General features: G+C 51.3%; 2 protein-coding genes across 4 annotated transcripts; one reads left to right on the top strand and one right to left on the bottom strand.

The window, feature by feature from the left end:
• Positions 1-2,714: 2,714 nt before the first annotated feature.
• SDHAF2 (succinate dehydrogenase complex assembly factor 2) lies at positions 2,715-5,433 on the bottom strand. Its single transcript, XM_074954642.1, has 4 exons — positions 5,311-5,433; positions 4,921-5,144; positions 3,742-3,851; positions 2,715-3,014 (listed from the first exon to the last, which is right to left on the bottom strand). Exons 1-4 carry the CDS (start codon positions 5,338-5,340, stop codon positions 2,884-2,886), a joined length of 495 nt encoding a protein of 164 aa, XP_074810743.1. The 5' UTR covers positions 5,341-5,433; the 3' UTR covers positions 2,715-2,883.
• Positions 5,366-25,735, top strand: CPSF7 (cleavage and polyadenylation specific factor 7). 3 transcript variants are annotated; one of them, XM_074954640.1, is made up of 10 exons: positions 5,366-5,467; positions 5,839-5,956; positions 15,171-15,389; positions 16,391-16,494; positions 17,045-17,190; positions 19,187-19,592; positions 19,864-19,982; positions 20,063-20,231; positions 20,423-20,596; positions 23,626-25,735. In XM_074954640.1, exons 2-9 carry the CDS (start codon positions 5,903-5,905, stop codon positions 20,589-20,591), a joined length of 1,386 nt encoding a protein of 461 aa, XP_074810741.1. In that variant the 5' UTR covers positions 5,366-5,467; positions 5,839-5,902; the 3' UTR covers positions 20,592-20,596; positions 23,626-25,735. The 3 variants fall into 3 exon arrangements, with proteins under 3 accessions (XP_074810741.1, XP_074810740.1, XP_074810742.1); XM_074954639.1 differs by having other exon boundaries at positions 23,570-25,735; XM_074954641.1 differs by having other exon boundaries at positions 5,447-5,518; positions 23,570-25,735.
• Positions 25,736-26,223: the final 488 nt, after the last annotated feature.

Genomic DNA, 26,223 nt, shown 5'->3' with positions numbered 1-26,223 from the left:
CCGGCTGGAGAAACAGGACAGCTTCCAGCAGGAAGGAGCTGAGGCCCCCGGGGATCTCAAAGCAATTTACAAGCACTCTACAAGCACTTACAATGCGGGCCAACATCCCAGACCAGGGCTGCAGGGATTTCCAGCCCTGCCGCCTGATCGCAGCGCAGGCTGATAAGGCCCACCCAGCCCAGATGCTCCTGAGCCACACAGAGGGCACTACACAGGCACAGGTGCCCAGAGTACACAAGCACCCACTGCACACGTCCCAGCATTACCAGAGGCACGGAGAGCAGCCAGCGTGGTTGTGGCCAAAGTAAGAGGCGACTGCATTAGGCAGACAGAAAGCAAGGGGCGAGGAGATACAGCCACAGGACGCTTGGCTGAGAGCAAGCGGTGGAGGGATTGGCCAGGTCATCAGGTAGCAAACCCAGAGGAGCCTTCACCTTGCTTAGCTCCCAGCCCTTCAGCATTCAGGAGGCAGCAACACCACATGGCCATTCCTTGGTACTTCAGCTGAGGTTAATCTCCCTTGATCCTGGTACAGCTCCTGCTGAGTCTCAAAGACACTGAGCTGGGAATCTTTCAAAGGAACAGATCAGTTGCTATGTGTCCCTGCTCTACCCTTCCTACCAGCCACAGGCCCTGTCTTCTGCCCACTTCTCTGCCCTGCAATGAAATGACAGGACCCATCCCCCTCCCTGTAGCAATGAGATACCTAAAAACATACTGTTTCCGCTATCCAGAGTCAGCCCCCACCTCTTCTCTTCACCACCCCAGGGCTCTGAAAGCCTGGCCAGCACCTTAGGTCTCCCCATTGCAGAAGCTGCTCTCAGGAAAGGAGGAAGAGAGAAGAAAGGAGGAATGAAGGCCTGGCCACTGTAGCTAAGGCCCTGCATAAATTGCAGGGTGTTTGTCACAGCTCAATGTTTGAATTTCACGGGACAGGCACGACTGCCAAGTCTCCCCTTTCCCTGCCCCAAACTGCTGCAATTTTCCCCATGGGACTGTGGAAGCAGTCATCCTGGCTTCAACCTCCCACCTGAAGCCACAGCTACTCATGGGGGTAGGCGACAGGTCAGTCCTACCCTGGGAAGCAAGGTAGGGTGGCGGGCTGGTGCAGCTGTTTCACCACATGGCACCAGCTGTCCAAGCCCATCTCAGTCCAGGCTGCAGCTGCTGCTCCCTGCCTTGCTGGTGGGGAGAAGGGGACGGCATCAACAACACATGGTGATTGGGAGCCCTGGGCTCTCTCAACCTACAGCAGCCCCTGGCAGGCCCAGGGAAACACTGCAGGAGCTGAGACTAGGATCTGCACTTGGCACACAACAAAGTGAGGAAGGGGGCCGTGCCCTTGCAAAGAGGTGGAAGTGAGTCTGGAATCCATCTTTTCACCCCACTCCCTCACACACCATCTCATGCACCCAGTGGCAGATCCTGGGCTCAGCCCTTGCCGTGTCTCCCCTGGGCTTGCTGCTGGGCCAGGACTCCTAACTGCAGCATTGTCAGCACTGCCCCCCTCTCCCTGCTGGCCGGGCGGGCAGCTGTAACGACAGCCTGGGCTGGGTGGACAGTGCCATTTGGTGAAACCAGCCCAGCCTGCATCCATTACTGTGAGTTGTTTCATCCCCCGTTCAGTCTCCCCCTTCTACTGGAAAAATCACAATATTGGGCTAATTTCAATGCAGTCCCTGAAACCATGATTTAACAGGGTCTTACCGATAACACGAGAGAGAGATGGCAGCCTGGCCAAGTGCATCCTGAGACCCCTCCTCCTCCTTTCCAGCTCCTTTCCTCCCCTTTCAGGGGAAGGATAGCTCAGTGGTTTGAGCACTGGCCTGCTAAACCCAGGGTTGTGGGTTCAATCCTTGCCATTTAGGGTTACTGGGCCAAAAATTGGGGATTGGTCCTGCAATGAGCAGGGGGTTGGACTAGATGGCCTCCTGAGGTCCCTTCCAACCCTGATATTCTATGGTACATGGCAATAAATGAAGCTAAACTCATCAAACCCACTCGTAGCATCTTTCCCACAGCAGCAATTGCTGTAGGGTTGCAATCTGAACACCAGTGGGAGGGGAGAAGCTAAGAGACACTCTGTCTAGAATGGCAGCTCTTTGGGGCAGGAACTGCCCACTTGGTCTGTGTTTGCACAACCCCTAGCACAATGGGGGCCTGGAGCATGATTGCAACTCCTAGGTGCTTCTGCAACAAAAAATAATCGCACAGGATTCATTGTTGGAAAAGGTTGGAGCGTGCTCAGTTTAAGCAAACCGTTTTCAGCCTGCGGGGTTGGTTGGGCACGTAATCAGTCGTCACATGGGATTGAGCATTGCTGTTCTCTTCCTGGAGCAAGTGTTTTTAAACAGGAGGCTGGGGAAGAGCGTGTGGTGGATACCCTTCCTGCTGAGTGGGTCTATCTTCTCCCCCACGCCCCACCCTTTACACTGAATTTACCCATTGGTGGGCCCTGGCCACAAGGATTTACAAGGAATGGTTAATGGACAGGCTGTAGCCATCAGAGAGGCCTCCACAGTCAAACAACAAGAGGAATTTCACAAGGAATCAAAGCACACTGTCATAACACTATCACCTTCTATTTCTCTTGCACCAAGATGCTCTACAAGCTATATACATACAGTGCTACCGAAATGCAGCCACTTCTGTGGTGGACTGCTGCACCCGTAAAACAGTGGACAAATCCACGTAGAAATTCCTACAGTCAGAGATAGTGCTTGAAACTTTATTCGGTGGGGTTTGGAAACCTGAGTAGAAGCAACCACTGGGTGGAGGATTCCAGGAGCCAGGACCTCAACATTGCAGGCTGCCAAATAGGTCTAGGCACCTCAGCCTCTGCTGCCAGGGATGAGAAGATGATCCTGGAGCAGACAGGGTGCCTCAGCGTGAGGGCTCGAAGAGGTACTCCAGGTCCGGCTGCCGCAGCCTCTGCTCCTTGTTCTTGTTCTTGGTAAACTCCCTCAGCATCACCATGACATCATTCTCAAACACCTCCGGAGTGGGCTTTGCTTCTTCAGGGAGAAAGGACACAGGTTGAGACACAGCACTCCCAACCCCAGTTCTCAGAGTCACCGGGTTCACATCTTTGTGCAGCCAATCAGGAATCACACTGAACCCCGTCTCATATCCCTCTAAAGTTGTAGTGCCTCTTTCAAGTCTGCTTCACTAAATACCATGGGAACTCAGGTCAGAGCAGCTAACCACTCCTCCTAGTGAGACCCATCTCAGCTGTCAACAAACAGCTCTACGATATAGAGGGAGTAAAACTCTACACCCATTCAATTAGTGCAGAACAGGGGAATTCCTTCCTGCCCCCAGTTTATGATCATCTTGTGCCTTGAAGCATGAGGATTGGAAGCCATGGACATTTTCTGAGCAAGAGTCACTGCAGTTGCTATTCTGATCCCCATACTGTATATTGCTGCGTGTGAAACCCAGGTGAGCTGAGACACACTCATCACCCCAGAAAGCTTCCTGCTCCATCTCATCATAGGAGACAGGGCCCAGGGACCAGTTAAAATACTTAGCTCTTGTAGACTTTACAAAGGTCAGTATCATCACCTTATTTTGTGGATGGGAAAACTGAGGCATGGGGAAGGGGAAGTGACTTGTCCAAAGTCACCTAGCAGACCTGTGGCAGATCTGGGAATAGAGCCCAGGTCTCCTGAGCCCCAGCCCACTGATCTATCCTCTAGGCCACACTGCCTCCCCTGAAGAGTGCCCTGTTGCCATCAGTACCTGTTGCCCAGTAGTAAATATCCCAGTCGTTGCTGGGCTCGTTGATCAGACGGTCATAGAGGTTCAGCTGCCGCTCGGTCATGCTGTTAAGATTCTCCTTTGCAAAGAGGCTAAGTGAGGCGAGAGAGAAACCAGGAAGCATGAAGAACATAGGAACTGTCAGGCTCACAGCCAGGGTCTGTCCAGCCCAGCATCCTGTATGACACTGGCCAGTGCCAGCAGCAGGCAGATGTGGGATAATCTACCCCCAACCAGGGCTCATCCAGGTCTCTAGTAGTTAAAGATCAGCTTAACACTGTAGCTGAGATTTAATATCCCTATCAATATTGGTTATCCTTAATTATAACTCTGGATATTTTAGTTATGTATAGAAATGTTAGGTCACTTGGGAATCTTACCATGTTCCTGACTTCACTAACTTCTTGTGGTAGGGAGTTCCACAAGCTAATTAGGCACCGTGTGAAAAGGATTCGCCTTTATCATTTCTAAATTTCCCATCCTTCTATTTAATTGACTGTCCCGTTGTGCTTGTTATTAGACAGGGAGAACAGAAGCTCCCAACCTTGCTTGTCTAGACCAGTCATTGTTTTATCAATTTATGTTCCCTCTTACTGGTCTCCTTTCAGACAATAAGCTCAGTCTTTTCTTTCTCTCTTTGTAGGAGAGTTTTTCCAGGTCCTTGATCATTCTCAACCACCTCTTTTCAGCAATACCCTTTTGGAGAAGGGGTAACAATACAGCATGCCTTAACCAGCTGAGGCCGCACTACTGATGTACAGGACAGCGTTAGAATCTTTTAGCAGCACTGAATTTCACCTGCCATGGTGCTGCCCATTCCCCTAGCTGGGCTCGGGCTCGCTGAAGTTCCACGCAGCCCCCTGTAGCCTGACCAATCTCAGTCACTTCGTGGCCTCTGTGTGTCTGGGACCTCGCCCTGCAGGTCGCTACTTACACTGAACGGCACGGGACCCGGCACGGAACCTAACGGCAAACTCTGTTCCCCGCCATCGGGGAATGGGGAAGCCCGGCAGAGCCAAGGAGGGCCAGGAGAGCTGCTGGGGAGACGGAGACCCTCATGCCCTCCCCAAAGGAGGGGGCAGGAAGCGAATCCACCCAGGGAAAGTAGCCAGCCAGAGGAAGACCCCGATCCGGGTATCCCCGCGCGGGGCCCCCCCTTACCTGAGCAGCAGGCAGTTCTCCAGCATGCCTCGCTTCCTGCTCTCGTACAGGAGCCGGGCTCTCTTGGCCGGCAGCGGCTCGCTGGGGCGCTCCTGCCAGGGGGGCAAGGGGATCTCCAGCAGGTCCTTCCGCGAGTCGGCCGGGGAGCCGCCCCGACAGCCGCGCCGGGCGGGGAGCGAGCTCGGGCGCGGGGCGCGGAGAGCCCGTCGGGAGAGAGACAGGAGCTGCCGAGAGAGCGGGCGCGTGAGAGGAGCCGGGGCCCAGGCTGGGGCGGGGGGGGGGCTGCCTCGTACTGACCCGTCCCCAGCCCGACACCCCGCAGGGCGCCCACCCGGGGCGGGGGTTGTGCCCCAGGCTCTGCCCTCCCCCGCAGAAACTCGCCCGGCTCACCCGAAGCCCCATCACCGCTGCCGCCACCATCCCGCTCCCTGGGCCTAGCCACTCTACTCCGGCCTCTCTATGGTACCCCCGGTCCCGGCGGGCGGGGGGGCGGAAGGGGCGTGGCCTGCAGCGGAAGGGGCGTGGCGTGACGGCGCTGGCTGTGGCGGTGAGCGGTTCGCGCGCTTCGGGCCTGCTCGGGACGCTGGGCCCCTGCGCGGTAACGGGTCGGCGGGCCCCCCCCGGTGACTCGACGCAGCGGGGCCGGCGCGGGGGGGATCGGGGCCGCGGGATTGGGGGGCTGGTCGGCCGGGCCCTGAGGCGGGGGGAGCGCTGGACGGGCCCCCGCTCTCCCGGGGGGTTGGGTGAAGCTGGCGGGGTGATCGTGGGGAGGGCGGTAGATCTAAGCGGGGGAGGGGGAGCCGGGTGGGCAGATATGGGGGAGCCGGGGCGGGTAGGTCCGGGGGGGGGAGAGGGGGGTGTAGACTCAGGCCGGGCGCACATGGCCGGCCCGTGTTACTGAGCCGCCTCTCCCCGCAGTGCACCGCACCTCCTTCCTTCCTTCCTGTGCCCCCGGGCTCTGGCTCCCGCCGCGGCTGGAAATATGTCCGAGGGGGTGGATCTGATCGATATCTACGCCGACGAAGAGTTCAACCAGGTGAGCGGCGAGTGAAAGCCCCACCCCCATCACGGCGGGGATTTGCAGAGAGTTGCTGGGAAGTCTCATGGAGTTGGGGGGGGGGCTATTTGGAGAAGGTGAGCCCCCCCCTTGCGGAGGATATTAAACTCCTGAGACTCGGAGGCTGTGAAGTAGGCTGCAAGGGACCACAGGTGGAATCTGGTTCCTACCCGTCTGGTAAAGGCACGTGATGGGGCTTGTGTGCCAGCAAAGGAGCATTATGGTGCTGAAGGGTGGCTCTGAAAATCCCCACAGAGCATGGGAAGCCTGCAAAGAGGGGGAGTGTTGTTAAGTCATTATCTGGGTCCATGACTGGAATCTGCTGGGATGTTTTTTTTCAGCTGGAGCGAGTGCTTGTCTGATTACAGTCTGTGGGCAATAGGGAGAAAGAAGTGGGCAGTACCTATTGGACTGAAGTGTCCTTTAAGACAGGGAGATCTGTGTTGTTGGAGAAGAGATGGATACAACAGATTGGGAATTTAGCCATCCTCTTCTGCAAAACATGAGGGTAAGAGACAGGAAATGAAACCAGAAGAGAGCTAGATGGGGCAACTACTAGAGATCTCTCTGCGACTGTAGGCACATGAACACAATCTGATTTAGGGTACTCAGGACTTCAGGATGCTGAGCTCTTAAGGAATTGTAGCTGCTTGAATAACTGGGTATTATCAGAGAGGTGCCTAAATTACAAAGAAATTATCCTGATGATACCAGGAACTGAAAATCTATCCTGGATTTACAAGAAGAAAATTATTGTGAATGTGTGAATAATAAGGTAGCTTATGTAGTAAGGAACGTGAATGCAGTGGTCCAAATGTATTAGATTTCATGGAAGCAAATTTTGGAGAGTTAAGAAATCTGGACAGGTGGGTATAATGGAAGCAAGTTCAGCTCCTTGAAGATGAAAATGCTATGGAAGTGCTAAGTCTGAGACCATGGAAGAAGGTTAGAGATTTTTAGACAGGAAACTGCAATGAATCTCGATGACTTTTCAAGAGCAAAATGCAAAGAACAAGAGACTGCCAGTGTGGTCTCATGAGGGGTTGAACAGAAATTTGAAGGCAATAAACTCCTGTTCTGAAAAGGTGGGAGGTTACCAAATGAGACTATACCAGAAGTTGAGCCGTGAGGGAAAAGTTAACACTGGCAAAAAAGAATGTTAACCATGACATGGGTGTTAAGGGAAATGTGAGAGACTTTTACAGCTATCTTGGGAGAAATAGTAGTGCTTGATTGGAAGTAGATGCATTAAATGAGGATGAAATTGAGGATGGTTCTAAATGGGTGATATCTTGAACGCCTTTCTGAAATCTTACCTTTAAAAGAACTGCATAAAAATTATGGTATTTCTGTGCTGTATGACCCCCAATAGCCTGGCTTCATCCCCCACTGAAAGCAGTTTTAACTTTAAAATAACCATTTACCTTTTTTTGGAATCCGCTTGGGACTTTCTGATTGACTGAAAGCATCCTAGAGTGCAGCATGGTTATCCAAGTCTCACTGGATCCCATGCTATAATGATAGGTCAGAATTACATTCTGGGATGTGGCCATTGAAACAGTTCAGTGCAGAAATATACTTAATTTAGTTTCCTTGCAGTTAACCTTTAACAAGCAAAATCAAGAAAGTAGCTTTGGACAGTTGAGTAGTATGAGAACTGAGTAGGTATGAGAGAACTTGGAAAATACGAACATATGCAAATTAGTCTATCAGGATTACAGGCATTCTAGAGTAATGGAAAATGACTGACAAATTTCTTGAGTCATTGGCGATTATTTTGAAAAGCCCTGGGGGAGGAGATGTGCTACCAATCTTCAGAAAAGGGAGAAAGAGTGACCCTGGCAATTACTGTTTGGAAGGTCTATCAGTTCCTAATTAAAATAAAAGTCTGTAAACATCTTGAAGGATAGCAGAGATATGAGCAGTGTAAGCATCATGGAATTATAAAGAAAAAAAATCAAGCCCCTCCCATTTGTTGGCTTTCTGTTATTTTGACTTTAAAGCACTTACTGTGCCACAGTAATTATCCAGGTTTGGGTTGGCTCTGAGTATTTTCACGTGGCTTCAGAAGTGGCTGGAAAAGCAGAAACCAAGAATGGTAATAAAAGGCAATGTATTGAGTTGGGAGGAAGATGTTTACTGGATGCAGAAAAAAAATCTGTATCGGACATGGTCTTACTCAACATCTTCAGTGGTTCTCTGGAAGTAAACCGCATGATAAAAACATTCACGGATAAAACATCTCCCACATACATGAATAGCTGTAGTTTTTAAGTCTAGAAGTGATCATTATGATCCATCTAGTCTAACCACCTGCATAACCAAGGCCATGGAATTTCATTTTCAATGGGAGGAAGAAACCTAGAAAGCAACAGTGCTAAGAGAAAGAGGCTATGGTGTGATTGTGGGTAGTTTGCAGTGTTGTAGCTGTTTTGGTCCACAGATCTTGAGAGATAAGGTGGGTGAGATAATGTCTTTTATTGGACTGACTTCTGTTGGTGAAAGAGACAAGTGTTCGCCACTAGAAGACATTACCTCGTTCACCTTCTGTCTCTAAGGCTACGTCTACACTAGAAACTTCAAAGCACTTCACTTTGAAGTGTGAGTGTGCGCTCTCCCAGCACTCCTGGTCATCCACCTCCCAGCACTTGGAGCCTGTCCACACTAGCGCTTTAAAGCACTCAAATTTGCTGCACAATCACTGATTTTTCACACCCCTCAGCCAGCAAGTTAGAGTGCTATAAAATGTAAGTGTAGACAAGCCCTAATAGTGTCTAGTGAGTTGGGGCTTCTGTATCCTGCTGCATGGTGGATCTCAATTCTGTGGCAGGACACCCCTACTCCTGATTCCTGTGATTAGTTTTACATCCTGTGACAAAGTAAAAATTCTACTGCAGCTATTTGTTCACAAAATAATTCCAGAGCACAAGATTGTAATTAAATCTAAAAATGCACCACTTAATCAATATACGATTAGTCAAGGGCTCAGTCCTTGCAAGGTTCAAATAGACACGGTTGCGGATTTGAGTTGCAGCAGGGAGATCTTAGCTGCAGAACATTGTTGCCATACTTGCCAGGTGGGGATGGGCTGTAAAGTGCTCTCTTTGTCTTACTGAATGAGGTGACAAAGGCAGTCTTTTACAGCCAGCACATGGCAATGTGGGGAAAGGCCCTGAAAAGCCAGTTCTCTTCATGGCAAAGACAGTATTGGGGTGAGATGGAAAAATGAACAAACCTTGGGAAGATCTTTGATCATTTATAGCTGGAGCAGCAGCAAATAGCATAATTAAGGCTTCAGAATGGTTTCCATTCCAACCCCCTATTCTTATGCACTTGTAACTTTCTGAAACTCACCTTTCAGGCTTGGTCTGTGTACAAAGGTGACTTTGTTGGGGGTGGAGAAGGAGTTTAAACAGAAACAGCTGAGCAGTTTTTGAGAATGAGTACAAAAATATTTTCCCTGTTAAAATTCTTGTAACCTTTTTAATCACCTCTGCAACTGAAATAGCTGGGGGCCGAAAATGGAAATTTGGCTTGGAAATAGCCCTTGCTTTTGAGAAGGGCTTGTGTAGAACCTTAACTGGCATTTCCCAACTTCACATTGTCTAACCTTGCAATCTTGGCACTTCCTTTTGTACGGAATGCAGTGTATCTTACTGCTCTTTGCTGCAACCTTAGAGACACATGTCACAGGGTCAGGGCAACTGTATCTGTATTTCCCCTTTGTGGGGCACCCAGTTTAATTTGCAGAGCGCCCCGCCTTGCACTTTGATATCCACAGCAAGCCAGACTGCCTAAGAAGAACAGCGCCTGTGCTCTGCTGTCTCTCTGAAGACCTGTGGCCGGTGTATAGCCAGCAGTTATAAGTTACCATGCAGCTCCTTCTACATTTATTCTTAAAAAGTATTACAGAGAAAACCTATTAAAACAATAAGAAAACCTTACATGACTGCTCAGAAGCTTACCAGAGGGCACCCCCAACTCCCGCCCAGGGCTCTGATAGATTTTAGTCCTTCAAAATCCAGAACTGGGTGCTGGCAGATCAGCTGTTTCTTTATACAGCTCGGTCCTTTGATCTTGGCCTGCTGTAATGGGTAATCAGCAGACACTGACCCTCTGTTCAGGGTAAAAACAACGAGGAGTCCTTGTGGCACCTTAGAACGCCCATCTTTTCATGTACTGTGTATATATACCTGCTACTGTATTTTCCACTCCATGCATCTGGTGAAGTGGGTTTTAGCCCACGAAAGCTTATGCCCAAATAAATGTGTTAGTCTCTAAGATGCCACAAGGACTCCTTGTTGTTTTTGCTGATACAGACTAACACAATTACCACTCTGAAATCTGTTCAGGATGGAGCTTCAAAAGGCTGGGGTTTTGCATAACTGGAGGTGGGGAATTTGCATTAACCTCTCCCTAAGGATTCCCCAGGAAATCGACTTCACACTTATTGTCCCCAAAGTCCATATGCGTCTGGCACATTTTCAGTATAGTCTTTTAAACTCCCAGGTCTCTTATCTGTCACATTACCCCCTTGGGCCCACAATAATACATGAACTTTTACACAAGGCTATTCCAGGAAATTGCCATAGCTGCCTCAACTCGTTACTTTGATTGTCAGATCTTTGGAGGCAGGGACTGTCTTTTTGTTCTGTATATGCACTGTGCCTCGCACAATGGGGTCCTGGTCCAGGACTGGCACTACTAGGCACTACTGCAATATAAATATGGTATCTGTTTATAGTACTGAGAAATACTCTTAGAGCTTATGCTCAAATAAATTGGTTAGTCTCTAAGGTGCCACAAGTACTTCTTTTCTTTTTGCGAATACAGACTAACACGGCTGTTACTCTGAAACCTGTCTTAGTACTTTAGGATTCCAGGCAAGTCATAAGTATGAAAAATACACATTAAGTGGAACTCCACGTATACCCCAGATTAAATATAGCCTAGAGTAATATATTTATATATCTATATATATATATCTCATAAATATCTCATAATTAAATCTAGCCTAGAGCAAGAATTTGAAGGCAGATCTAGGACTGTTCAGTTTTGTGGCTAAGAAACTTCTTCAGTTGCCCGTGAAAGTGGTGATGCTGTTTTTTTCACACCCAAAAATGTATGTCCTATGTAGGGACTACCCTGATGATCAAAATATCAGTCCTCATCCTGAAAGGAAAACTGCACAACGCCTTCAAAAGATGAGCCTGGGAGCTTAAATGTATAACTTTGCTAGATACTGAAAATCATGGGCTCAATAGAAACACTGGACTTATTATGGCTTATTACAACAATCTGTAACCCACTATCTGCACCCCAGCTTCCCCCCCCACTCCCCCCCGCGCCCTGCCCTTTCCTTTCCTTTCCTCCCTGTTACTGGCAGGATGTTAACAAGCCACTTCACCTTGAATAGTCCCTTGAAATACATGTTAACTACTTATGCTTAACAATCTGCTCTACCTTGTATTTATCTGTGACACTGATTACGTTTCCCAGCCCCGAAGAAGAGCTCTGTTCGAGCTCGAAATCTTCTCTCTCTCACCAACAGAAGCTGGGCCAATAAAAGATAGTACCTCCCACACTTTCGCTCTCTAATATCCCGGGACCAACATGACTATAACAGCACTGCATACAACATAGGTAGATCTAACTCAGTAATGATACACTGGACTTTGATGGCAATGAAAACAAATGACAAAATGCTACATCTGTGTGTCTGAGGTTGTAGAAGAGAATTGCCTGCCAGATGCTGCATTTGAGAAGCAGCCTGCAGCCCTGTGCTTGGATTGTGTTGTGAGAGAGGTGAGCAGTGGCACAGGGATGACCTTAGGATGTTTGATCTGCAGAGGTGTTTTGTTTCATTGAGCCCCTGCTCTTTGGTGTTGCTTTGTAAAGGTCAGGGTGTTCTGATTGCTTTTTACCTTAGAAATACCAAGTTTGGCCTGGCTCTGGTCTCCTGGCAGATGTTGAAAGCGCAACCAAGCCACCTTAGCATTCCATTAACTGGGGTTTGCGTGGCACACAGTAGCACCTGGTTAAATTAAATTGGAGAGGGGGTTAATAGAAAAGAGCAACATATTGTAGGCAGAAACTAAAGAGGAAAACCCATGGGGGAGGTTTTCAAAGGCGGGCATCTAATTCCCATTTTCTGCTGATGTTAGGCAACCAACACCATCTGTACCTACGAATATCTCCCCCTATGTGACTGAAAGATAAAGAAAGGAAGAGGCTGGCTTTATAAGATAGGCTCTGCTTTGGGATGCTAGCTGCAATCCTCCTCCTGTTATCACAACAGTAGCCAAAAAGAAAAGGGACTTGAGTCCTCACTTTAGGAAGTATGCTAATGATTGACTGGTTGGAGGGCAGGTATTTTGACTAGGATGGAGAGACACTGGCAGTGTAAAAGGCAGCTGGACATGGATAAATGCAAAGGAAGGGGATTTCTATGTCAGCTGGGGAGAAAACACGTTCTGTGGTGGATTCCACAACTGAAGAATTGTAGCAAATGTGGGGTTCTGGCTGTTGATTCCGAGATTTGAAGTCCAGAAAGGACCATTGTGATGATCTAGTCTGACCAGGTGTACAACACAGGCCAGAGAACTTCCCCAAAATAATTCCTAGAGCTGATCTTTCAGAAAACATCCAATCTTGATTTAAAAATTTTCAGTGATGGAGAATCCGCCACAATCCTTGGTAAATTGTTCCAATGGTTAATTACTCTGTTAAAAATCTATGGCTTATTTCTAGTCTGAATTTAAGCTTCCAGACAGTGGATCACATTCTGCCTTTCTCTGCTAGACTGAAGAGCCCATTATTAAATATTTGTTCCTCGTGTCACTACTGTTCTTATCAAATGTGGAGCTTGCCAAAGCGGTTTGCGGCAGGAATGGATCAGCATTCTCATTGCGTGCCACAGGATTACCTGGTTAATAGTGCGGGTACTGATGATCCAATCCGTGGATTGCATTCAAAGCCCTTTCTAGGGGTGAATCTCGATTACTTGCCAGTCGTCATTCCTGATGTAGATACTTATAGACTGTGATCAAGTCATCCCTTAACCTTCTCTTTGTTAAACTAAGCAGATTGAGCTCCTTGAGTCTGTCACTGTAAGGCATGTTTTCTAATCCTTTAATCACTCTCGTGGCTCTTCTCTGAAGCATCTCCAATTTATCAACTTCCTCTTGAACTGTGAGCACCAGAACTGGACACAGTATTCCAGCAGCGGTTGCAGCACGGCATTTACAGGCACAGCCCATTACAAAGCAGGGAGACAATCTCTGTACAACTCCAGTGATGGGATGACAGCTACAAAGTTCAGTTCTGAGCACTTTGTTATAGAAAAACTGGCAATATATTGAGGGAGGAGGAGTTCAGAAAAGGGCAGAAGAAACGCCCAGGAGCTGGGGAGATTGACTTGTGAGGAAAGATTAAAAAATGTTTGAACGTTGGCTAAGTGATGACTATGGGGAGTCAGAACCGTTTGCAAGGAGCCATGGATCTGAAGATGAATTAGTGGTGGAAGGTCTAGCTAGGACTAATGGAAGGAGATTGAAAGAGGGCATTTTTAGACCAGTTTTAGACTAAGTATCCAAAAAGGTCCCACTGTGGAGACTTCTTTCTATAGGAATGTGGGGTTAGTGTTCCAAGGCAGGAGGATGGTCACCCCTCCTTGGAGAGCTGGACTGGTCCAGGCACTAGGGATCATCTATTCCATCCCCTGGACTAAGGCATGTACCCTCCTGGACTTCCAGGAACTGTAGCCTGGAAATGATGCATCAAGTCAGATCCCCCCCAACTGAACTCATTGGCTGTTTTATCGTTGATTTCATTAGGAGCAGGAGCAGGCCCTTAGATGTGTGTAATAGCTTTAAAATGGCTCTCTTTCTTGAAGGAATTGTCCTCCTGATCTCATGTCTCTGGCCTATCCTGGATGTACACTCCTGCTTATATTGTCTCAGTGCAAGAACAAGAGTGCACTTGATGAATTAAGATAATTAACTTCAAGCATATGAAATGGCTGCTAATGCATAATTAACCTGTGACACTTGCTGCTGCGGGGTGTCAGTAAAGCAAATAGCTTTATAAGAGTTTTGAAAGGACTGTAGCATTTGTTGTAACAGTAACTGGGATAAAATGATAAGCTAAGGGCTCTAATGCTTACAGTCTAATAAGAGCAGTAGGAGGAAATTGCCCCCCACTTAATTGCACTGCTTCCTCAAAAGCCTCATGCCACCTTGGGTTCAAGTCTCCTAAGTTAAGCCTGGCCAGGAGACTGCAGAGGAAGGCCCAGATGCTGCAGTAGGCAGTGCTCTTTCCTCTGAGTGCTGAATCAGTGCCCCTGGGATCAGATGTAAAATGGAGGCCCTGGCCACTCGTGATCAGAAGAGGAGCCCTAGCCAGATTCCGTTCTGCGTTTGGAAGTTCTCCCCATAGTTTCATTTGGATGCAGCGTTCTTCACTTCCTGTCCTAAACTGTTGTCCTTTTTGTGACCCCAAATGAGTCACATCTGCACACTGACACACAAGCTGCTCCCATGAGGCTGCAGAGCCCACACAGCTACAGGAGAGTGAGCCACATTCCACCATGCCTCCTGTGTTGGCCGAATCGTGGTCTCTGTTCCACGGCAGGGGAGGTGGGGCTAGTGAGAACCAATCTGGATTTGAGGTTCTCAGGGAGAGTTGGTGGCAATGAGAAAAGTCCTCTCTGTCATTGAACTCCTTTGTTGTCTGAAATTTATGGCAGGAGCTTTGCAGACACGTAGAGAAACGAGTCCTTGCCAAAGCCACTTAGAGTCTGAACCAGGCGGGAAAAATGTTATACCCAAGGTAATCATTCAGATTTAGGATGTGGAAGACACAGAGAGGCTGAAGAACCAGGAGTGTCCCTGTTACATGGTACCTCAGCCCAGTAGCATTCCTTCCCTTTGGCTTCTGAGAGTGGGTGTTCTAGTGAAACTCAGTCTGGGCAGGAGAGAATGATTCCTTCGCAGGATTGTTTTGTCCTTGGCGTTTAATCTCTTGGGTGCACGGGCTGTTTCCCAGCAGATCAGAAGCACTGGACAGGGCAAACCTCTAGCCTGCTGGAGCCTCCCCCTTGACGTGACTGGCTAGTGATTGATTGTTGCCGAGCTGGTAAACCGGCCCTGTAGGCTTGTCACAGAAATGCTCACTGATCTCTTGTGTGTCCTAGGACTCCGAATTCAGTAATGCTGACCAGATGGATCTGTACGACGACGTGCTAGCAGCAAGCTCGCAGCCACCCGAAAGCCGCACCAGCAGCTCAGAGGCACCGACCGAGATCCGCCAGGAGCAATCCCCCAAGCCAAACAGCAAATCGCCTGCCATCCTGTACACCTACAGTGGCCTGCGCAACAAACGGGCTGCCGTGTATGTGGGCAGCTTCTCCTGGGTGAGTTGGGTCACTGATGCCTGCTGGAAGCACATGGCCTAGTATGACTGTCCTCCACTTACTGGGGACAGATGCGGTGTCTTGAGTGCTTGCAGTCTGCACTGCAATCGTAACTGTCAAGTGAAGTGAAATCAAGGTTGGTCTGTACGTGGATAGGGGTCCTCTAAGGAAACCCATGTTCTGTAGAAAGGGATGTGGGTGTAGGGGGCTCTCTTCCCTTTGTATCAGTACTGAACCAGTGTCCCATCCTGGGCTTGCAAGGGCTGTGCTATCAAACAGTTAGTGAGGTGTGGTAAAACAGAGACCTGGACCACCTGTGGCCAATGGAGATCTCATGGTGCGGTCTGCATGGGACTGGGATATAGAGCCTTTCTAGCTTCGGAGCTAGTGCAGTGGGAAAATGATGGCTCTGCGCCAGCTTATGTGCTCTTGTGGCTGTGGGCTGGCTTATATGACATGAGGTGGTAGCTCTCTGAAGAACAGATGTCCCCACTACACAAATCACTGACACATTTGGGACTAATTGTTCCCTTTGTTGGTAGTCCCTGAGAGAAGCCAAGGACTGAATGGGCCTGGAGACAGAGCTCTGCCCCACAACCCCTGTGATCCTTTTTGCTCCAGACCTGTTAGTTGGAGTGGCTTGTGGGGGAATCTTACCCTGCTGCTCAAACTCTGTAGACAGAGCCCTTCAATCACCACAGCTTTCCATGGTGCCTTTCCCCAGATCTTACGACTGTCATTTACAGCTGCCTCCCTGGGGATTGGTGGCTCCCAGACACTAGGGTTACTAGGCTGGGCTGTATCGCCTTCCCACTGAAAGCATTTGTGGCATCAGAAACTGGAGCCTATGCTAAAGATCCTAGGGGGAGATTGAGTAGGGCGAGCCTTGGTGGTGGTGAATGATCGATAATGCTAGTCCTGGAACAAGAGTGTGTGGCCCAGAGATCCTGCCATAGGGCCTCAGCTGCTAACCCTGTCCTTTTCCACCTGTTCTCACTCAGTGGACAACTGACCAGCAGCTGATCCAGATTATTCGCTCAGTGGGGGTCTACGATGTGGTGGAGCTGAAATTCGCGGAGAACCGAGCCAATGGCCAATCCAAAGGGTGAGAGCTCTGGGGGGGGACCCAAGGCCTTCTGGCATTGGGCCAGTCCGCAGAGGGAGAATTCCCAGGGTCTTCCGGCGGTGGGCCAGTCCAAAGAGTGAACACTGTTGGGGGAGACCCTGGACCTTTTCTCCTATGGGTTTGTCACCATGATCGTCCTTCCTGTACCCCGTGGGCAGGGTGTCAGGAGGCCTTCTTGTGGAGCTGTGTGGAGGCTTGAAAGGTGCTTGTGTGAATGGAGCTAGTGTGTTGAAGCACAGAGGACAAGGTAGCGAAGAGGTGATGGGGAGCTGATGGGAGGCACGTAGGAATGCCGGTTACCCTGCAGTGGTGGGATGGGTTCAGCTGCAGATGGACGTCATTAGCGAGAGGTGAGGATTGCTGCTTTCTATGCTGCCTGGGCCATGGGGAGAGGTGTAGATTGAAGCATCCATGGTTGCCCATTGGGTCGTCCCCACAGATTGTGGTTGGGGGGAGGAGGGCAGGCTTGGTCCCTTGATGTGATGGGGTACTGGTCTGCCATCATCTGCTTGTCTCTGGCTCCCCCCAGGTATGCAGAGGTGGTAGTTGCCTCTGAGAACTCAGTCCACAAGCTCCTGGAGCTGCTGCCTGGCAAGATCCTCAATGGGGATAAGGTGGAGGTGAGACTGGCCACCCGGCAGAACCTGTCGCAGTTCGAGGCACAGGCTCGGAAACGTAAGTGGGACAGGCCCGCCACCAGGGCAGGGCGCAGGGTGCATGAGGAAGGGGAGACTCCCATTGGGCCCTAGAGATCCTGAGCAGAGCTTCAGCGGCCTGAACCAACCAAAACCCTGGGGTGGGGGCTGAATTTCCAGGAGTCTCTGCGTGTTTTTCCTGTTGCTGCCGAGTGTGACCAGATCCTGACCCGAGTCTTTATGATCCCATTTTAGGTGCTCATAGACTGCGAAGATCCCTCGTAGCCTCCTCCTCCTCCTCCTCCTCTCCAAACTGAATGGGCTTAAGCTCTTCAGCCTATCATCATAGCTAAGACCCTCCATATCTATTAGTAGCTCTTCTCTGGACCTTCTCCAGAATTTGTACATCCCTGCGGAGGTAAGGTGCCCAACACTGGACGCAGTACTCCAGCTGGGGCCTCACCATGGGCCTTGTACAATGGCCTTTTTCCTCAGTCTGATGGCCTGGCCCAGTGTCCCAGCCCCGCCCCAGCTAGGGGGCGCGGCTGGCCCAGTGTCCCAGCCCCGCCCCAGCTAGGGGGCGCTGTGCAGCTGGAGGTGCCATCTTTCCAGGGACACACATGATGAAACTGGCCACCTGTGGTCATAGTCAATCCCATGGCACGTTTCGTAAGAAGAGAATTACTGCCCCCTAGTGCTCTGGACAAATTCCAACTGGGTGACTGTCCTGTAGCCTTCACATGCCCCAGGCAGTTGCAGTGGAACACCAAATTTTCCATTGCCCACCCTGAATTGTCAAAAAGAAGTGTTCTGCTCTGTCAGACCACTGCCACCTTCTGCCATGGAGGTGGCTGCATTTCAGTGGCAGGTGAGAGGTTCCTCTGTTCTGTCCCTTACCTCACAGGGCTGTTGTGAGGCTGTTGGCTTTGTCTGCACTGGGGAATTGCCCTGGCTATAGCCATTGGTGTAGCTGTGCTCACCCTGATGGAGCTGACCAATGCCTGGTATGAATGGAGCTTCTACCTGGATGAAACCGGGCCAGCTCGTAGCAGTTTACCATGTACACTAGGGGGTTTGCATCAGTGGCTGTTACAGGACCGCTCACCAGGGCAGGCAAGGCCTCAGTGTGTCTCCAGCCCTTTGATTCTGGGCTGAAAGGGGCTAGAGAAGGGAAAGTTTCCTTGTAGTAGTAATCTCCCTTGGCTTGTTCCCAAAGCTCTTCAGACATAGCCTCAGGTCCTGTCTGTCCCCACAGCTGCAGATGAGCAACATCTGCATGTCTGCTGCAGATTTAACCCCCTCAGACTCAGACTCCCTCATGGTCCGCATCTGGTTACTTGCTCTCCAATACTTGGTAGCCATGAGAGTTTTGGATCCAAGTTGTGTCCCTCTAAGTTTGTTCACCTTATAATCCCGTTAACCCTTTCCAGATCCACTCCCCTAGGGGATTGCAGGCTCTGTGGGTCACGGTCACTTAAAGTATTGGCAGGATTTCAGTCTCTGCCGCTGTGCAGGCTCAAACCAGTTGTATTAACCAATAAACAGGCAAGCTCTCACTCATGCAGTGCTCCACTGCGGCCTCTTGCAATTTGTCAAGGCTTTTGGCTTCTGCCCGGGTAATCAAGTTGCATTGCATCTTCCATCCCCTGTGTTCACCACCGGGGCACTGCCTTGGAAGCTTTCCTGATGTCTTGGTGGAGAGCAATCACGCCCTGGCTGAGGCCCGTGGAAGTGGAGGCTACGTTTGGCTGGCTGGATCTTTCTCTTGGTACCTCAGGCTCCGCTGAAATCAGGCGTGTGGCTGTGGGAGACAGGTGCCCCAATCTCGAGGCGGGGAGGTGTGGTAGGGGCTGGTGCAGGGTCGAGGGGACGATATGTCCCTCCCTCGGTCACTGGGTCATTCCATGTCCTGCCTTCTTCCCCCTTCCCTGGGCTTGTGGGGGCTGCCGCACCAGCTAACTCCCTTCAGGTGGTTTTCCTATGGATAAAGTCACCCCTGTGCTCACAGGCCGTTCCTCTTCTTTGCTGGCTAACAGGGGTGCCACCGAGGGCTCACTCCCGGGACTCCTGGGATTCGATGGATGGCCGAGCCACGCCGACAGAGAATGCCGTGCCGCCCCCTCGTGTGGAGAAGCCCCCTTCCGTGCTGCCTTTCTTTAACCGCCCCCCTGCTGCCATGCCCCTCATGGCCCTGCCCCCTCCCCCGATGCCTCCCCCGCCACCTCTCTCCTCCAGCTTTGGAGTGCCACCTCCCCCGCCAGGAATCCACTACCAGCATCTAATGCCCCCTCCTCCTCGACTGCCCCCCCACCTGGCCGTGCCACCTCCAGGGGCGGTCCCTCCTGCCCTGCACCTTAACCCTGCCTTCTTCCCTCCGCCAAATGCAACGCTGGCCCCCCCGCTGGACACCTACAAGGCCTCTGCAGCATATAACCACAGCAGGTGAGAGCAACTCTAGTCTCTGCTGGACTTGGAAAGGATGGGCTGGAATTGTGGGGGCAGGAGACAGCAGCACCGTCATAACCGTGTGTCAGCCAGATCTGGCCTACTGAGCCCCAAGAGGTCAAAAGGTGTTGCTATGGGGTGCCAAGTGGTTGCCCCTGGGAAGCTCTGCCAGGTGGGCATTGACCCTCAGCGCCTTTTGGGTCAGTTCCAGCGGGTGGGAGCTTTCTCTCCATGCCCAGCTGATAGGCGTGTGCTCTGTTCTGTGCAGTCGAGAGCTGGGCCCACTGCCTCCCCCGGTGAGCGAAGCCGAGTTTGAGGAGATTATGAACAGGAATCGAGCAATTTCCAGCAGTGCCATTTCCAAAGCGGTGTCCGGAGCCAGTGCAGGTAACAGCAGCCCCTTGCCACCTGTCGTCCTCCACTCCCTGCCCAGTCCCTTTCCTCACCCCTCTCCTCATCTCCTGCAGGGGATTACAGTGATGCCATAGAGACCCTGCTCACGGCCATTGCTGTTATCAAACAGTCCCGCGTAGCCAACGACGAGCGGTGCCGCGTCCTCATCTCCTCTCTCAAGGATTGTCTTCATGGGATCGAAGCCAAGTCCTACAGCATGGGTGCCAGCAGCAGCTCCTCCAGGTAAATCCTTGCCAACCAGAGCAGGAGGGGAGAACTCCTTGTTCTCATCTTGGGCCTCTGGTGGAGATTGGGGAGGGGCACAGCTCACTACCCTTTGGGGAGACCTGAGTGGAAGGCAGCAGCCCCTTTGTCTGAAGATCTGGAGGGGAGCACGGCCTGGGAGACACTTAGCGCCTGGCCTTGTCTTCCAGAAAAAGACACCGGTCTCGGGAGAGGTCGCCCAGTCGGTCCCGCGAGAGCAGCAGGAGGCACCGGGACCCACTCCATAATGAGGATCGGCACGAGGACTATTTCCAAGAAAGGAACCGGGAGCATGAGAGACATCGGGACAGGGACAGAGAAAGGGACCGGCACCACTGAGAAAGGTGAGCTGGCCCGAGGCCCTGCTCCTTCTATCCCCCTTGTTCCGCAGGGCCATCTACCTGCTGCCAATGGGGCACACCTTCCCCTAGAGGGACGTGGCAAACTCCTGGGGGTGCAGACTGGACATTACGTAGTCTATTTCCCCTGGCTTTTAGCAGTTGACTCTCCGTGGCTAACATGGCAGCCCCTCCAGTTAGTGTCATAACTACACAGTGGCCGCCTTCTGGATCTCAAGCAACAAATGATCTTTCATTACCTGCAGCGTGTGTTCCAAGAGGGAAAGCCCCAGGGGAGAAGAGAAGGGAATGTTCCCATATCTCCTCTGATGGCTGCTGAATAACCAGCACTGAAGTCCCTCATTGGTGGTTTTCCACTGAAACTGCAACCAGCTTGGTGCTGCTACTTATTCATGTGCATCAGCAGAGTCATTTCCAGCTCCGTTCCTCTCCTTCCTGTGTCTTCACATGATTGAACTGTAGTAGGCTGTGAACCCACATTGCCCGCACTGAACAGCAGAGAGCGAGCTCCTTGCCCTTTGCACTCTGTGCTCCTTTCTAGGTTCAGTGCGGGCAGTGTGAGGACAGGGCTTTCCTTGGTCAGGTATCCTCCAGCTATGGAATTCCCTTCTGGGGTTAGCCTGCCAGAGTCCCTCACTGGCTGATTACAGCACCCTGCAATATCCTCCCTTCCTGTTAACCATCTTCAGAGCCACGAGACATTGAGCTCTGCTGTTTGTGGGTGGCTTGGCTGGGGAGAAGTGGCTTGTTGGATTTTTAGGATGGAAGTGTCAATAGCATGTGTGTGTCCCCCCTCCCCCCAGTAGTGGGGGGACATGATGGTGGTCTTCAAATACTTGAAAGGCTGCCATAAAAAAAATGAAGAAAAGTTGTTCTCTCTTGCTACAGAGGGCAGGACAAGAGGCAATGGGTTCAAGCTATGGCACTACAGATTTAGATTAAATCTGCTTCCTAATTCTGAGAACAGTAGGGCAATGGAACAGACTGTCTAGGGAGGTTGTGGAAGCTCCTTCACTGGAGGTTTTCGAAAGAGGCTGTCTTGGATGGCTTAGACACAACAAATCCTGCATCTTGGCAGGGGGTCAGACTAGAACTAGATGACCCTTGCGGTCCCTTCTAACCCTCTGGGTCTCTGGTTCTATTATAGCTCTACTGGAGAGGGCCATGCGACCTTTTAAATTAGGGCTGATGGGTCAGGGCTGCGTTTCAGACCATGTGCTCCTTTCAGTCCACTATTTCAGAATCACTTGGTGGGTGCGGGGAATGGAGGGCACTGCACAGTTTCCCTTGTGTCTACCCAGATGTACAGCCTCTCCTGCTTTCTGTCGGGGCTTTTGTACAGCACTTAGTCCTAAAGAATTAAAAACAGCTACCCACTAGAATTGCCTTTGAAGGTCTTGACTAAAGCCCAGCAGCGTGACTCATACGCTGCCCCTGCTCTCCTCTGAGAGAGGCCACCACTAAGGAACAAGCTGACTCAGAAATTACAAAGCATCAACCCTGCAAACAAAGCATCCCATGGGAGCTCTCCCAATCCTGCCTGGGCAGCTGGGATAATGCCAGGATTTCTGCTGCCTCCCCTACCTCTAGCCGTACTGAGGTGGGCAGCGTTAGAACTACAGACCAGCCTCCAGTATCCTATCGAGAGCCACGGTGTTTTGGTCCCGTTCCTGCTGTGTGGCAAAGTTCTCTCTGCAGGACTCAGTGCACTGGTTGGGCTGCCTCTGGGTGAGACATAGGATGGCGGTGTCCTTAGTCTGTTGTGGGGGGAGTGCTCTGCGTTCTTTGTGCAGCTGTGAGGATTTTATTTGGCAATGGGCTGGTGCCTCTTAAATGATCTGCCTACTGCTGAAGTGCCTTCCCCTCTGAGCACTGCCACACCCCGACACACTACTGATTTGTACTAGGGTAAGACCGAGAGGCCCCCCACTGCAACTGGATCAGCTGCTGAGAGTTTCTTACCCAGATCAGAACATTGGTCTCCAGGGGAGCCCTGGGTTTCAAACCCACGATTGCCTTATGCTTTTAAACATTCATCCCCCACCCCAAAATGTTTCCAGTGTGAGTATTGTCCAGGCATGATGGGGGCCTGGTGGTTAAAGCAAAGAAAGGGGGTATTGGGAATGGAGCCAAGCTTTCTTTGCCACTGATTAACAATGAACTTTGGCAAGTTACTTCCCTTTTCTGTGCCTCAGTCCCCCCTGCCCGTCTCCAGTGGCCGTAGTATTTGTCTACCTGCCACGTACTTGTGGCTTAACCCATTACCCTTGTGAAGCGCTCAGTTCCTCGGCTGAAAGACATTCTAGAATTGCCCAGTGTAACCTGGTCTTGTTAGCACGTCCTTTGGTGTAGAGAACTGCCTGGGGCAAGTCCCCTCTCAGCAGAACCCATGTGGTTTGCAGGATTTATTCCAGAATGTACATTAAATATTCCAGGTGAAATGACTGCCCTCTAGGTCACTGGTTCCAATCCAGCCTGGGTTGGTCATGACCTTCTGGCGATTTGACCTGTGCAGGTTTGGCTGATCTCAGTCGGGTTCCTAGTGCACAAGAGTCCTCGCTGAAGAGCCCACGATCTGTTAGACATGAATTGGCCTCCTTGGCATTCCCAGCTGTTCAGCCGAGGCCAGAATGGGCCGTGGAGGTGGAGTGCCTGTCTCGCTCCTACAGGTGGCCCCCGGGGCAGGGACAAGGCACCTCACCTGGTGGAGCCTGCCCTGGGGGTGGAGGACTTCCCTCTCCAAGGCCGTTGATGCTGCACCTTGATCCTGTCAACACCAAACTTGCACGAAGACAAATGTTAAAAGGCAGGTCCGTGGGGGGCCTTTGCCTCCAGTGGGGGAGACTGACTGGGCCCCAGGCAGACCCTTGCTGAGCAGTTGGCATCAGCGGCAAATCAGTGCCTGGTCAGCACAGCAGGGAGACTGTGTGACCTGTTGTCTTGTTCTGTCCCTTCCAGGAGTTTGGTTGGCAGTAAGTGTTTTTAATGGACTTGTATCTCCTCACCTCGATCAGGACTGAAGGACGGAGGCCGCTCCACCCCTCTCCTCCCCACTGCCCCCAGCTCCTTCCAGGCACCCAGGGAAAGCCACGTCGCCTGCGGGACTCCAGCTGGCACATGGTGGCCTCGGGACCCACACTCGCTGCTGCTGCTTCCTGGGGAAATGCTGGAAGACGTGGAGTTAGGGAGGGATAGCGTCGGGGCCACTGTGAGCAGGGAGTGCTCCAGTCCACGGATACTCGGACCCAAAGAGAAATGGTGCTTTTCCATGGAAGCTTGTGAGCTCCTTCCTCTCCGTGGCCCTTCCGGGGACAGCTGGAAGGGAATCCATCACCCTCGTGTGTGCTGGGGAGGGTTGGAGGTGGGGACGCAGATATCCCTGCGTGGTGTCTGCCGCCTGGCCTGCTTGGCTCACTGGGGCCAGTATCCATGCCCTCCCATGGTGCACTGTCTTCTCGTCCTGTGTTGGGGAGCTCTCCTGAGGAGTGTGATCCCTTCTCCCAACCAGTTCTAGGTCTGGCTTGTCTGGCCCATTATACTCAGCTTAGATAACAGCATTTCCTCTTCCCCCTGCCTCATGGAGAGCAGGCTGGCTGCTGCTTCCCATCACCTCTTTCTGCTCCCCGTTGCCATTCCTGTAGGCGCCTCTGAGTCCTCTGCGTTCTGCCCTGGCTCCTCTAGGGGGCTTGTCTGGAACAGAGGTGGCCCCTCTCGGCTGGACTCAACACCTCTGGCTCGCCATGCTGATCTCATGCAATAACTGTTCCAGTTCACGTTTTCCCCTACCGCAGGCCCCAGCCACCTGTTTCTCCAGAGCCAGCCTCCTCCCAGAGAGGCTGCCTTCCTTGTTTTAGAGGAAGCGGCATGGGCAGAGACTTGAGTGTTGTGATATCGGTGGATGGAGATGGGGTGGGCTGGGGGCTGGCTGGATGAGCCCAACCACTGATAACCTTCTGAGTTGCTTAGCCTTTTTGGGTGGTGGGAGGTGCATTGATTCCAGGGATGGAGAACTCTGCTGGGGAATCCCACCCCTTCATAAACACTCTAGGAATGGGAGCTCCCATTCGAGTGCTGCGTGGGGGGTTTCTTTAGACAGCACCGCTGCTTGCTATTGCTCTACGGTGCGTGATGGTGAGCAAAGGGTTTGGGGTGGCTGAGAGTTGGTCTGCATCTAGCTAAGGCGCCTTGGTGCCTCTTCCAGCACATGGGGCGGATTGTGTCCAACAGTGCGATGCCTGAAGGGCCGGGGGAAATATAACCACCATTTCCACCACAGCCTTCAGCTGGTGATTCTCGAAGGCTGGTGGGGTAGGTGGTGTGGAAGGAGCCATGTTCCCTCGAGCAAAGGATGCTGTAGGGTACAGGTGGCCAGAGAGCAGCCTGCATGTGTCGCACCAGAGTGGCATCTGAGCAGCAGCCTGTGGAGACTACACATCCCAGCATGCAGTTCTCCAGTCACTTAGCTCAAGCTATAACACATTGCATGCTGGGACCTGTAGTCTCCAGAGCCTGCACCTTTATGTAAGACTGAGGTCAGCAACCACCTGCTGCATTTCATGACATTCAGTGTGGCCCTCCTGGCAAGTTGTGGACACAGCTGGGCAAAACCTGGGCACCATCCCCCCAAGCAGAGGTCTCACGCTCCAGCTGGGCACATCAGAGAGGGTGGCAGGGGCCGAGAGTGCACAGCCTGCCTGGAGGCTGGTGAAGTGAAGTGACACCTCCGTAAGAACTGTGATCAGTGAGCAAAGGCCAGCTCTGGATGTCTTTTTTTTAAAATAAAATGACAAAAAACAGAAACTTAAAGTGAGGTGACATTAAAAAAAAAAGTGTAAAATACCAGAAAACCCTTTGACAGGAGAGTGTTCTGTTTTTTTACGTAATGACACAAATTTTTAGTTTATTTCAGAATAGTGGGGGGAGGGGGGGATGATATAAAATAAAAAGCAACTCCCCAATTCCCCTCCCCCAGTTCTCGGTGATTTGATTTTTGTCTCTTTCTGATAGGTTGGAAATTGTGTAATAAACTTGATGACGTTGTCAATCTTTTATACTGCATTGTATGTTTTCTTTTTTTTTTTTTCCTTTTGTAACAAAATATTTTAAATAATAAATGGGGTGTGAGCTGTTTTATGGAACCTGCATTGCATAAGATTCTCTCTCTGGGGCCATGGTGGTATTGGTGCTGTAAATGGGGATCTAGGGTTTGGGACTCTGGACTCCTGGATTCTTGATCTTGCTTGTGATCTGATTTTCAGAGGCGCTGAGTCCTCAGCACCAGCATTTATTGGTCAGACATATAGGAGGCTGCCAAGGACACTAGGCCAGCTACACCCACCCCCAGCCAAGGCTGCTGCCTGTGCTTCTAAACTATGCCTCCAGCCCAGTCTGCAGCTCCCTGCCCTGCAGCAGTGGCTGGGACTGAAAGCAACTGCTTGGCCATGGCTTCTCTCTGGCTATCCCCTCCCCAGTAGGGGAGATTTCAGGGGTTTCTGACCCTTTAAGGGCACACCTGTTTGGGAGTTGTGGATCTCTGCCTCTCAGCCAGGACAGCATTCAGGGCTGTAGTGCTTTAAAAGCACCACCTTCCAGCACTGACCGTAGGCAGCACC

The sequence above is a fragment of the Natator depressus genome, chromosome 6, assembly GCF_965152275.1.
Source record: "Natator depressus isolate rNatDep1 chromosome 6, rNatDep2.hap1, whole genome shotgun sequence".
NCBI classification, from domain to species: Eukaryota; Metazoa; Chordata; order Testudines; family Cheloniidae; genus Natator; species Natator depressus.
Note: the sequence above shows the minus strand (reverse complement) of the source record. Positions and strands in the feature narration are given on the sequence as shown.

Excerpts from the sequence above, each read along its gene's own strand:
- SDHAF2 (XM_074954642.1), bottom strand. The coding sequence starts at position 5,340 with ATGGTGGCGGCAGCGGTGATGGGGCTTCGG. Across the intron at positions 5,145-5,310 it reads CAGCGGTGATGGGGCTTCGG|CTCCTGTCTCTCTCCCGACG; the intron begins GTGAGCCGGGCG and ends CTCTCTCGGCAG. Across the intron at positions 3,852-4,920 it reads GAGAACTGCCTGCTGCTCAG|CCTCTTTGCAAAGGAGAATC; the intron begins GTAAGGGGGGGC and ends CGCCTCACTTAG.
- CPSF7 (XM_074954640.1), top strand. The coding sequence starts at position 5,903 with ATGTCCGAGGGGGTGGATCTGATCGATATCTACGCCGACGAAGAGTTC. Across the intron at positions 15,390-16,390 it reads ATGTGGGCAGCTTCTCCTGG|TGGACAACTGACCAGCAGCT; the intron begins GTGAGTTGGGTC and ends GTTCTCACTCAG. Across the intron at positions 19,983-20,062 it reads GGTGTCCGGAGCCAGTGCAG|GGGATTACAGTGATGCCATA; the intron begins GTAACAGCAGCC and ends CATCTCCTGCAG.